Genomic DNA, 12,520 nt, shown 5'->3' on the forward strand with positions numbered 1-12,520 from the left:
ATGAACAGAGGAAAGATTCCAAGAAAGTGGCATGGCTATTTGAGTGTGCCTTACAGAGAACCTACTGGGGCATGAGGAGGGGTTGGGGAGGGGACATAGGAGTTTGCAGGTGAAGATAAGTAAGGATTGACCTTATTCTATAAGCATTGGGAAGCCACTTGGGGGGACAGGATGAAATTTGTGTTTTCAAAAGTCATGGTGGTATGGACAGCAGGCTAGGAAGCTAATTGGATGCAGAGGCAGTGGATAGGATACTGTTGTCATAGAAATGAGAGATGTTGGCTTGAATTGGAGTGATGGTCATGCATGTGGGGTAGGGGAGGGAAGATCTGATAGACTCAGGACATGAGGGACAGGGTGGAGGGGATGATTGGGTATGGGAGTGCTATTTGCGGAGAAATTTTGGTACCTGTTTCCAGATTGAACATCTGAGAAATGATAGAGCCCCGGATGAGGTTTGGGCCAGGTCGGGTGTATCAGGTAGAGACTGCATTGTGAGTTTTGTTTGATGCTGAGTGTGTGGGGGTCTTCGAGGCCTCCAAGCAGAAGGGTTGAGCTGGTAGTTAGCCAGGAGTTTCGAGTTCAGGAATAATCACAACAGATGCTGTTGGGGTGTGCACCAAGACCACCAGTGATTCACTACAAGTACTCTCAGAACTCAGCAGAATTATGGTTTATTATGGGGAAAGGTCACAGGTGAAAATCACTTCAAGGAAAGAGGCACATGGGGCAGGGATACACCAAGGATACACCAAGAGCAAGGTTCCAATTGTCCTGTCTCAGTGGAGTTGTGGATAGCACTTAACTGATCCAGAAACCATACATGGCAACATGGTGGCAGAGGAGCTCATGGAGCTTTGCTGCTCACAGAGACTTGGCTTATGGTCTGCAGTGCTGACCTCAGTACTTTAGTCTCTCCAGGGGTCAAAGTGATGCTGCATAGGTCTTGATATATGGTTTGGGGTTACCATCTAATTCCTTTCATTTCAACCTCAAGGACTCCCATACTCGTGTGTGTGTGTGTAGAGCAGTGGTAATAAACTCTCTAACCTTTATACCTGAAAGTCATTAACACTGTATGTTAGTTATACTTTAAGAAAAATGTGTTTAAAAATAAACCCTCTCACCTTTTGTTTATAAGGAAAGGTCTTAATTTCTCCCTGAGTTTTGAAGGACAGTTTTGCCAGCTATAGAGTTCTTAGTTGACAGTTTTCTTTTCTTTTACAACTTTTCAATCCTGCCTTCTGAGCTACAAGGTTTCTACTGAAAAATTGACTTGTGATCTTATTTAGAATTCCTTGTATGTGATTAATTGTTTCTCTTGCTGCTTTTTTTTTGTCTTTATCTTTCAACAGTTTGATTATACTATGCTTCAGTTCTTAGTTTACCTTGTAGGAGTTCATTAATTTTTAGTTATTTTAATATTAAATATAATTTATTGTCAAATTGGTTTCCATATAACACCCAATGCTCATCCCAACAGGTGCCCTCTTCAGTGCCCGTTACCCACTTTCTCCTCCCCCTCCCCCTCCATCAACCCTTAGTTTGTTCTCAGTATTTTAGAGTCTCTTATGGTTTGTCTGCTTCCTTCTGTGTAACTTCGCTCCCATCCCCCATGGTCTTCTGTTAAGTTTCTCAGGATCACATATGAGTGAAAACATATGGTATCTGTCTTTCTCTGCCTGACTTATTTCACTTAACATAATACCCTCCAGTTCCACCCATGTTGCTACAAATGGCCAGATTTCATTCTTTCTCATTGCCAAGTAGTATCCCATTGTATATATAAACCACATCTTTTTTATCCATTTGTCAGTTGATGGACATTTAGGCTTTTTCCATAATTTGGCTATTGTTGAAAGTCCTGCTATAAACATTGGGAGTACAAATGCCCCTATGCATCAGCACACCTGTATCCCTTGGGTAAATTCCTAGCAGTGCTATTGCTGGGTCATAGGGTAGATCTATTTTTAATTTTTTGAGGAACTGCCACTCTCTTTTCCAGAGTGGCTGCACCAGTTTGCATTCCCACAGACAGTGCAAAAGTGTTCCCATTTCTCCACATCTTCTCCAGCATCTATAGTCTCCTGATTTGTTCATTTTAGCCACTCTGGCATGAGATATGGTATCTCAGTGTGGTTTTGATTTGTATTTCTCTGATAATAGATTTTTTTTAGATTCTTGGAGTTTAGGATTTCTATATTTCATTAATTAGAATGTTTTTAGCCATTATTTCTTCAAATAATCTCTCTGACCTTTCTCTGTCTCTCTCTCACTTCTCCCTCTGGGATTCCCATAATGCCTGTGTTGAGACCTTTGATGTTGTGCCACAATCCCTTAGGCTCTATTCACTTTTCTTCATTTTGTTTCTTTCTGATACTCGGGCTACATAATTTCAAATGCACGGTCTCTTTATTCTGCCTGCACAAATCTGCTGTTTAACTTCTTTTTTGGGGGACACCTGGCTGGTTCAGTCTGAGGAGCTGCAACTTTTGATCTTTGGCTGTGAGTTCGAGCCCCACGTTGGGTGTAGAGATTGCTTAAACATACAATCTAAAAATATATATAAACAATAAAATAAATTATCTTTTTCAATATATTTCCTGTATTTTCAGCTCAGAAGTTCTTATCAGTTTTTTATGTATTTTCTATCGCTTTGTGGATATTCTCATTATGCTCATATATTTTTTCCTGAATTCTTTTAGTTCTTTGCATTTGTTTTCCTCTAGCTCTTTGGTTATACTTAAAGCAATTGTCTTCAAGTTTTTATCTAGTAAATCCAATGCCTGTGCTTCTTCAGGGACAGTTTCTGGAAATTTACTTTGTACCATTGGATGACCCATTTTTTCCCCTCTTCTTTATATGCCTTGTGATATTTGTTTTTTTAGAAAAGCAGACATTTGACAAAAGCAGTCACTTCCTCATGTCTTTTCTTGTTGGCTCTTGGCTGGTACAGTTCTCTACTGTTTAGTTGAACATGCTCCAAGCCTAGAGATCTTCTCAAGGTGTTTTGGGGAATTTTCTGATACATATTGCCTGGAACTCACTGACTTTTTAAATTCTCATGTTCACATGGCTGCTTTTGAATGTCTTAATTTCTCAAAGAGAAATCTAGCTTCTCCTTAGGAGATAGATATATATAACTCAGCCATCAAAAAGGATGGAATCTTACCATTTGCAAAGATGTGGATGGAGCTAGAATGTATCATGCTAAGTAAAAGAAGTCAGCCAGAGAAAGACAAATATCATATGATTTCACTCATGTGGAGTTTAAGAAACACAATAGATGAACATTTGGAAAGAGGAGGAAAAGGAGAGATGAAAACATACAACAGGAGACTCTTAATGATAGAGAACAAACTGAGGGTTGATGGAGGGAGGTGGGTGAGGGATGGGCTAGATGGGTGATGGGTATTAAGGAGGACACTTGTTGAGATGACCACTGGGTGCTGTACGTAAATGATGACTTACTGAATTCTACTCCTGAAACCAATATTGCACTGTATGTTAACTAACTATAATTTAAATTTTAAAAATGGAGCTTCCTAATGTGTCATTTGACTAATGTCACTCTCTTACACTGATTAATTTTGAATCGTAAACCAACTTATTATTCCTAAGGTAAGTTTTACATTATCATCATGGTTATCCTTATATATTGTGGGATTCTATTTGCTCATATTTAGTTAGGTGGTTTTTTTAACTTTTTTTTGAAAGTTTATTAATTTTGAGCAAGAGAGAGTAAACAGGGGAGGGGCAGAAAGAAAGGGAGAGAGAGAACCCCAAACATGCTCTTTGCTATCAGCACAGACCCCAGTGCAGGGCTTGAACTCATGAACCATGAGATAATGACCTTAGCTGAAACCAAGTTGGATGCTTAACTGACTGAGCCACCCAGGTGCCTAGTTAGGTGTTTTTTTCTGTTCTTTTTTAAATGGAAGTATAATTGACATATAGTTTTATGTTAGTTTCAAGTGTACAATATAGTGATTTGACAAATCTATACATTACTCAGTGCTCATCACAATAAGTATAGTTGCCATCTGTCACCAAACAATGTTATTAAAATCTTACTGTTCTACTTTTCATCTCCACGACTTCTTTATTTTGTAACTGCAAATTTGTACTTTATCTATTTCACCCATTCCCGCCCCCCCCCCCACCTCCCTTCTGGCAACCACCAGTTTGTTCTCTGTATTTAAGAATCTGTTATTTTGTCTGTCTCTTTTCTCTTTGTTTTGTTCATTTGTTTTGTTTCTTAAGTTCCAGATATGAGTGAAATCTTATATGTCTTTCTCTGACTTATTGCACTTAGCATAATACCCACTAGGCCCTTCCATGTTGTCACAAGTGAATGGGAAGCTCTCCTTGTTTTCTAAGGCTGAGTGATATCTCATTGTATGCATGGACCCCATCTTCTTTACCGGTTAATCAGTGGTTGAACACCTGGGTTAAAGAAAGTGAGATACTCTAAAAAGGTAACTAAAGGACCCTCACTTCTGAAGACAATAGAGTATGTGAGCTTCTTACTATTCCCTTCACTAGATACAAATAAGAGCTCAGAAATTGCATATAAAACAAACATAAGAAGACCCTTATGCTAGTCAACTCAGGCTGTATAATAAACACTAGGAGGTTTAAATAACAGACATTTACTTTTCCCCACTCCCAGAGGCTGGAAGTCTGAGATCCAGGTATGGTCACAGATAGTTCCTCCCGAGGCCCCTCTCTCGTTGGTGTGTCCTCACATGGTCATCCATCTGTGCCAGCCTGTGTCCTGATCTCCCCTTCTTATAATGACATCAGTCCTGTGGGGTTAGTGCCCACACTAGTGACCTCATTGTACCCTAATTAACCCTTTAAACACCCTATTTCCAAATATTGCCACAAATATAGTCACCTCAGAGGTCTGGGGGGTTAGGAATTGAACATATAATTTGGGGGGTGGGGCACAAGCCTACAACAACCTTGAAAGGTAGAGACACAAGGTGGACCGTAGGGAACTTGTGATCCTAGGAACAACACCATGGTGATTTTCCTGCATTTTCTTTTTCCCTCATGTATCCCAGACTTGGAGAACAAGAAGCCAACAACTCAGAAACACAAATGAGCACTGACAAAAAAAATGTCCACCAAAAGCCTACTCCTTCTAGCCATAGGACCAGGACAGGAACAGCCTAGCAGGACAGAAAACTTGAATATCCCAGACTTTGGCCCCAGCCAGGCTGTAATGAGCCTTCTAAAACCCACCCCTTCTGGGAGAGTTCCATAAAAGACCAAGTGGGGAGCTGGACTTTCAACCTTGCTGTGCAATACCTGGGAGTCAGAGGAGACCAGAGGGTAGCTGCAATGCCCACCTCTGTTCAACAGTAACTAGAGCCCCCACCCTGCCAGCAATGTCAGTGGTACCCCTTCTCCCTCTGCCAGGCAGTAATGAGGTGACATCAAACCTTCCCCTGCTGGAGTAGTGTTGGAGACAGCCAGTCAGGGCTGCTTTCCATCACCAACAACCAATTCTCTTATTCTCTGGACATCAGCTAGGCAGCCAACTATTCAATTTGGTTTTGACACTGCATACCTAGAATTAACATCGGATTCCACAGGTTAAAGGTCCAGACCCCACAAGTCGTTCCCACTTACAATGCAAGGTGCAAGTCTTAGGCCACCTGTACTTCTGACCAACCAACAGTAAATTGGAGACTCCCACAAGCTCCTCCCCAGGTTTGATGATTTGCTAGAGTGGCTCACAGAATTCATGAAACACTTAGGTTTACCAGTTTACTACAAAGGATACAACTCAGGAACATCCAGGTGGAAGAGAGGCACAGGGAAAGGTACAGGAGCAGGATGGTGCTTTAATACCCTCTCTGGGGCATCACCCTTTCCGGCAAGTTGACCTGTTCACCGACCGAGAAGCTCTTGGAATCTCGTTGTTCAAGTGATTTTATAGAGCTCAAATTCCAGCCCCCTCCCCTCCCCAGAGATCAGGGATAGAGATGGAAGTTCCAATCCTCTAGGCACTTGGCTCTTTTGGTCATCCCGAGGCCACCCATGGTTCCCATCCTAAGTCACTTCATTAGCATAAACTAAGGTATGCTCTAAAGGAACTCTTCAGGAGTAACAAAAAAACATTTGCATCACTCAGGAAATTCCAAGGAGCCTGGAATTTTAGGGACTCTGTGCCAGGAATGTAGGACAAAGACCACATATACTTCTTCTTATATTACAGGCAGCTAAAACAGAAGCCTTAAAAGAATCAGAGTCTCATAACATGTTATGAAAGTGTCCACATATCAGTAAAAAGTCATAACTTGTCATAACTAAGAACCAAAAACTAAGAAGATCCCAAAATGAGTGGAAAACGAAAAAAAAAAGACAAGGAATAGGCACCAATATCGACATGACAATATTGTTGGAATTATCTGATAAATGTTTTAAAGCTATTATGATAAAAATACTTCAACAAAAATTACAAACACACATGAAACAAGGTATAAGTCAAATGTTTCAGCAAAAAAATCAAGAGTCTTAGGAAAGAAGTAGAGACATAAAGAATAACCAAATGGAAATTTTGGAACTGAACAATACAATAACCAAAATATAGCTCAACAGCAGAATGAAGGGGACAGAGAATGGAACTGGTGAACCTGAAGATATGACAATAGAATTTACCCAATCTGGGGGCGCCTGGGTGGCACAGTCAATTAAGCGTCAGACTTTGGCTCAGGTCAAGAGCTCAGGGTTCGTGAGTTCCAGCCTTGCATCAGGCTCTGTGCTGACAGCTGGGAGCCTGGAACCTGCTTCAGATTCTGTCTGTCTGTCTCTCTCTCTCTTTTTCTGCCCCTCCCTGCTCATTCTCTCTCTCTCTCTCTCCCTCTCTCTCTCTCAAAAATAAACACTAAAAAGACTGTGGTTTGCCTCTCTTTTCCCCCCCATGTCTATTTGTTTTAAAATAAATAAATAAATAAATAAATAAATAAATAAATCATTCTAGGGGTGCCTGGGTGGTTCAGTCAGTTAGCCATCTGACTCTTGATCTTGATCTGGTCTGGCTCTCAGGGTCATGAGTTCGGGTCCCTCACATTGGGCTCCATGCTGGGCATAAAGAGTGCTAACAAAAGAAATAAAAATAAAAATTACTGTCCTAAAAAATTAAAACTTGCTCTTTGAAAGGCCTTGTTAAAAGGATGGGGGAAAAAGTTGCAAAGTGGAAGAAAATATTTGTAAGCCACATATCTCACAAAGGATTAATATTCAGAATACACACATAATCTTCAAAATTCAGGAGCACCTGGGTGGCTCAGTCGGTTGAGCATCTGACTCTTGATTTCTGCTCAAGTCATGATCCCAGGGTCATGGGATCAAGTCTTATGTCAGGCTCCTTGCTGAGTGTGGAGCCTGTTTGATTGTCTCTCTTTCTTCTTCTGCCCCACTCTGTCCCTCTCTCAAAATAATAGACTTTAAAAAATCATTTTAAAAAGTTACCACATCCTAAAGTACAACACAACTGTTAAAAACAAGTTGTGTTAGATTTGATCTTTAAATTTTTTTTTTCAACGTTTATTTATTTTTGGGACAGAGAGAGACAGAGCATGAACGGGGGAGGGGCAGAGAGAGAAGGAGACACAGAATCGGAAACAGGCTCCAGGCTCTGAGCCATCAGCCCAGAGCCTGACGCGGGGCTCGAACTCACAGACTGCGAGATCGTCACCTGGCTGAAGTCGGACGCTTAACCGACTGCGCCACCCAGGCGCCCCTAGATTTGATCTTTAGAAACAGCTTACCAACGAAATAGTCATAACAGATAAATGCAGGGACTTTGGGGCTGAGTGAGTTCATTCAACAGGGTTCAGTCTGGGAAAAGGGTCATGGATCATGCCACATGACATTAGAAAGGGCAAGTCCAAAACAAGTCTGTGAGGACGCACTAGCCACTGTGCACTAAGCACAGGGGCAGAGTAACAAGGTAGAACTCTCAAGGACACCTGGGTTTGCTGGGAAGTTAGGCCAGCCACCAGCAAGGACCGAGGGAAGCTGAGCCACTGGAGGAGACATTGCCTCTCTGCAGCCCCCGTGAGTATCTCTCAACATGTGCCAGTCGGAGCTGGGCTGACCCTGCAAAATTAGATCTAAACAGGCTTAGACAAGGACATATCATCCCAGAACATCACACAGAGGAGGTTACCAAAGAAATGCAGTCTCAGAAGACAGGTTGCTCAAAGTCTCACCTGGGTCCCCATGTGCAGAGCCAAGCCAGCTGGGGCTGGATGAGCATGTGATGGAGAGGAAGGAGTGGGCTCAGATGTAGATCATGAGGACTGAGACTAGAGGTGTGTTCACTGTGTGTCTGAACAAGAGTGGTCAGGGCTACAGGACTGTGGAGGGACTCTCAGTAGAGGGCTCAGAGTCCCTGGGCACAGTGGACCTGTTCCAGAAGGGAGTGCTGGAGGGAGGCCATTCCTAACCGAAACTAGAATTAGAACTGGTAGAGATCAAACAAGGCAGCAAGTGCTCATGGCACATCAGAACCACACATTCTTTCCAAATGAGATTTCCCGGTAAGAGTGGCCAGAACATCTAGCAGGAGCAGGAGGCAGGGGGTTGGGGGGGACTCTTGCTCAGGATCCCTCTTCAGCCTCTCCGGCCCTCCTGTATAAGAATCCACCTCTGCCTCCCTCTGGGGGGGAGGGACTGCTGGTCACCCACAAGGCTCCTTTCTGCCTCCGACTGAGATAGAGCTGCTATGGCCAATTCTGGAGGCCACACCAGGCCAGGGAGGTGACAATGGGGGCCAAGCTGATGATTTTCTATCCATGCACTTTGGAGCATCCAGGAGCCCAGGAGAGGTGCCTTGGGGGCCAGCTGGTGGGGCGAGGCTGGGGACCAACTGTCCCAGTTTCCCCAGGACTGTAAGCTGGATGAGCTGGTCACCTCCATTGAGGGTGCCCTGGCTGCCCCACTCCATGAACCAGGATGCCTGACTTCCACCCATTCCACAGGGAAGGGCAGTTCTGCTGTCTGGCCCCCAACCTCCAAGTGAGGTGGCGGAACCCTCTCCTCCTTCTCCAAACAAACCCACAAAGAAAGAGATAACACTTCATCCGGTTCTGCTTTTTTATTGGCCTGTCTGTTCATATACAGCGAGTCCTAGAGCGGAGACTGAGGGGCGCAGCCCAGAAGGGCGACCTCCCACCCCCCATCACACACACCCCCTCTCTGCCAGGCCGGGTGCTTAGTGCACCTGGGCCAAGTTGTGCTTCTTGTACAGCAGCGCCCTCTTCTTCTCTCGCTCGCGCACGAAGGCTCGAAGTCGCGCGGTGGAGAAGGAGACAGCCGCGGGCTGGGAGCCCGCAGGGCCCTCCTCGGTTAGCCATGGACACTGTAGGCAGCTGGTAGCGCACGGCCGGCCCCTGGAGAGGGGGAAACGGTACCAGCTGAGCTCTGGGAGCGGAGGCCGAGCGGAGAAGGGACGTAGGGCGTGGGCCAGGCGGGGTGGAGGGCTGGGCTCGGGGCGGAGCGCAGGGTGATGCGACGGACAGGACGGCCACCTTACCAGGGGTGCGCACACAACGTGCTCCGGAGAAAAGCCACCGCGCCGCCGGACAGCCCCGCGTAGCAGCAACCCAGACGGATGAGCCCCTTGCGCAAGGCTTTCTGCAGGTCGCGTGTCCCTTCACCGTTCACCGGGTACTCCGCGCTCAGCCTGCGCGCGTGGGGATCAGGAGACTCAGGTAACCATCGGGTGTGTGTGGGGGGGGGGAGACAGCGGGGGATCTGGGAGAACCCTCCGTGGATGCCCAGTCCCTCCCCCCCCCCCCCCCCCCCGCCCCTGCGCTTGGAGAACTCACATGATGAAGGCTGTCACGCCTATAGCCCAGATGTCGGTCTGTGGGACGGCACCCTGGCCCTCCAGGAGCTCGGGAGCTGGGAGTGAGTACAGGTCAGGGCACAGGTGAGAGGCTGGGGAGGGACGCAGGCCTGGGGGCGGGGTTTCCTCCTGGCCCACCCTTCCCCCTAGGTCAGGTTGGCGTCCGCTCCCCGCGCACCCATGGTCTCCACGTAGTCCTTGAACCTCTCGGAGGGCAGGACCTTCTCCTGGGCGAGGCTCTGGGCGTTGCCCAGGTCGACGACCTTGAGTAAGTTGTATTCGGTGACGATCATGTTCTCCGACCTGAGGTCCAGATGCAGAATGCGCTGGGCGTGCAGGTACTGGGCGGCGCTAAGCATCTGCCATAGGTAATCCTTCACCTCCGACTCTGAGTAGGAGACCCTGGGGGCGCGTGAGAAGAGGGACTCGGCTCTGTCCACGGCAGAAGGGGCGCGGAGACACGAGCCCTGCCCGTGGGCTTGGGAGGGGCACCCCCGCTCTGCTAAAGCTCCGGGACGTGGGCTGGTCGGTGGAGGCGGAGCCGGGAGGTGGTACGCACCGCGCGCCCCTCCGCGCTCCGACGCTCTTTACATTCCCGCCCCGGGACCAGCAGGCAGGCCACCCCTCACCTCTCCGCCAGGCAGGGGAGCAGCTCGGGTCCCGAGCAAAGCTCCAAGATGAGGACCAGGTGCCGGGGGCTGAGGTAGGCGGCCTGCAGCTGGGCCAGGTGCGGGTGGCGCAGGCTCTTGAGAGCCTCGTATTCGCGCAGTACGGCAGTCCTGTCCTCGGGGCGATAGGGAACGATCTTCGCGGCCAGCGCGCGTCCGCTGGCCTTCTCCCGGCACTGCCGCACCACGCTGAAGCGGCCCCTGGGCGAGGGGGCACCGGCCAGGCTTGTGAGGACACCCCCCACGCACCCTCCTTCCCAGTATCAGTAAAGCAAGCCCAGGGGGAGGTGACCAGAGCCTTCCGGGAAGGGAGAGGACGGCACAGAGGCTCTGAACCAAACTTGGGTGGAGGCGCCAAGTGGGGAGGGAGGCTGGGCCAGCGGGGTGGTGGGCTGTGGCGGGGAGGTCCGCCTTCCCTTTACCTTCGGATCTGCGTCTGGAAGGCGAACGTCTGCGTGCTGGGGAGGGGCTGGGCTGGCCGCGAGGCGCTGCTCTCCTCCTCAGAGGCTACCGGAGAAGGAGTCAGTGACGGAGGCACCCCTCCAGCCCCAGCTCCCCCCACCTCGTCTCCTCTCCCCCTTCCCAGGCACCCTGACAGGGGCCCTTCTGTGAATCCCCACACTTTGACCTCATTCCTTGGGCCATGGAGATGCAGGAACCTACAGGTTAAACCAAACTTTCCCAGGGGCAGTCCCCGGGGCTCAGTCCCTTAGGCGTCTGACTCTTGATTTCTGCTCTTGTCATGATCTCATGGTTGGTGAGTTCAAACCCACAGCTCAGAGCCTGCTTAGGATTCTCTCTCCCTTTCTGTGCCCCTCCCCTGCTCATGCTCTTTCTCTCTCAAAAATAAATAAAACAAAAATAAATTTAAAAAGCATCCCAGAGAGTACGTGTGACTGGAGTGATAGCGCATGGCCACCGCCCCGCCCAGCAGGCTCACCCAGGTGGCTGGGCCCTCCCAGGAGGACCGGCTCTGAGGGGCTGCTGTAAGGACCCATGCCCGCCTTGCTGACGCAGGCCGTGCGGAAGATGTATGTGCCGCCCCTCAAAAGCTTGCTGGCGCTGTAGCAGCAGTCGAAGATGTCAGAAGCCAGGGTGTTCCAGCTGCCACCTGGGCCACACAGGAGGGGCATGGGTGAGCACTAGCCCAAGGCCCCCCTCCCCAGGGCCAGGGGGTGGACAGACCCCTCCCAGAGGAAGCACGGAGTTGGCTGGGCTCTGCCTGAGGCCCCCCAGCCAGGCAGGCTTCCCCGATGGGCACCCGGGGGACACCGGGACGGCTCGCACCTTCCAAGCTGCACTGCACAATGTAGGTTACGGGGCCGTATGACTCCACGGGTTTCCAGACCAGCAGCACCCCGTCGGCATATACCTCCCCGATGTCCGGGCGGGGGGAAGACGAGGGGCGCTCTGCGGGGCCACAGTCAGCAGTCAGGGTGGGGGGGCCTTTCCAGGGCTTCCGATGCAGCTCAGAGCCCCTGCCCGCCCCGCCTTGCCCTTCTACACCTGCAGCCAGGACCCTGAGCCCACCATCCCCTAGTCCCATTTGTTCGGGGTCCCCTTCCAGCACTGACCAGTAGGTAGAAGGGCCCAGGGCCTCCTGTGGTGGGGGCCTTGGTAGGTGTGTACCCTGCCAGGCTACCTTCCCACCATGTACTCAGGAAGCCCGTGGAGTGGCCCTCAGGAACAGCCCTCTGCCAGTGCCAGGCCCCCCACAGGGAGGCCTGTCCTGGCTGCTCAGGTTCACCTGACAAATACCTGCTGGTTGGCCATCGCTGAGAATTAAGCCAGGGCCCGAGGGCTGCACCCACAGCCCCTGTTTGGGGTCCCCTGCACTGTTTTTGAGATCATAGTTTGACCTTAATAGAAATACAAACTGGGAAGCAGGCTGGTCCTCCATTGGCTAGAAGAACTGGGAGGAAATGGGTGTGAAATGCAAGGAGAGGAGCCCCCCCCCCCCCACGCCCAGAAGGGCAAGGGAGAG

At 48.9% G+C, this 12,520-nt stretch overlaps 1 protein-coding gene across 37 annotated transcripts in view; it reads right to left on the bottom strand.

Annotated features, from left to right (window-relative positions):
- Nucleotides 1-9,100: 9,100 nt before the first annotated feature.
- OBSCN (obscurin, cytoskeletal calmodulin and titin-interacting RhoGEF) overlaps nucleotides 9,101-12,520 on the bottom strand; it is a 165,270-nt gene continuing 161,850 nt past the window's right edge. For all 37 annotated transcript variants that reach the window (XM_043584471.1, XM_043584462.1, XM_043584420.1 and 34 more), the window contains 8 exons: nucleotides 11,824-11,946; nucleotides 11,477-11,647; nucleotides 10,959-11,043; nucleotides 10,498-10,737; nucleotides 10,047-10,270; nucleotides 9,849-9,924; nucleotides 9,554-9,703; nucleotides 9,101-9,410 (listed from right to left, as the gene is read on the bottom strand). In XM_043584471.1, the coding sequence (XP_043440406.1) occupies nucleotides 9,233-9,410; nucleotides 9,554-9,703; nucleotides 9,849-9,924; nucleotides 10,047-10,270; nucleotides 10,498-10,737; nucleotides 10,959-11,043; nucleotides 11,477-11,647; nucleotides 11,824-11,946 (1,247 nt within the window). In that variant the 3' untranslated portion in view covers nucleotides 9,101-9,232. The remainder of the gene's footprint in view (nucleotides 9,411-9,553; nucleotides 9,704-9,848; nucleotides 9,925-10,046; nucleotides 10,271-10,497; nucleotides 10,738-10,958; nucleotides 11,044-11,476; nucleotides 11,648-11,823; nucleotides 11,947-12,520) is intronic.

Source organism: Prionailurus bengalensis, chromosome A1 (genome assembly GCF_016509475.1).
Source record: "Prionailurus bengalensis isolate Pbe53 chromosome A1, Fcat_Pben_1.1_paternal_pri, whole genome shotgun sequence".
Taxonomy (NCBI): Eukaryota; Metazoa; Chordata; class Mammalia; order Carnivora; family Felidae; genus Prionailurus; species Prionailurus bengalensis.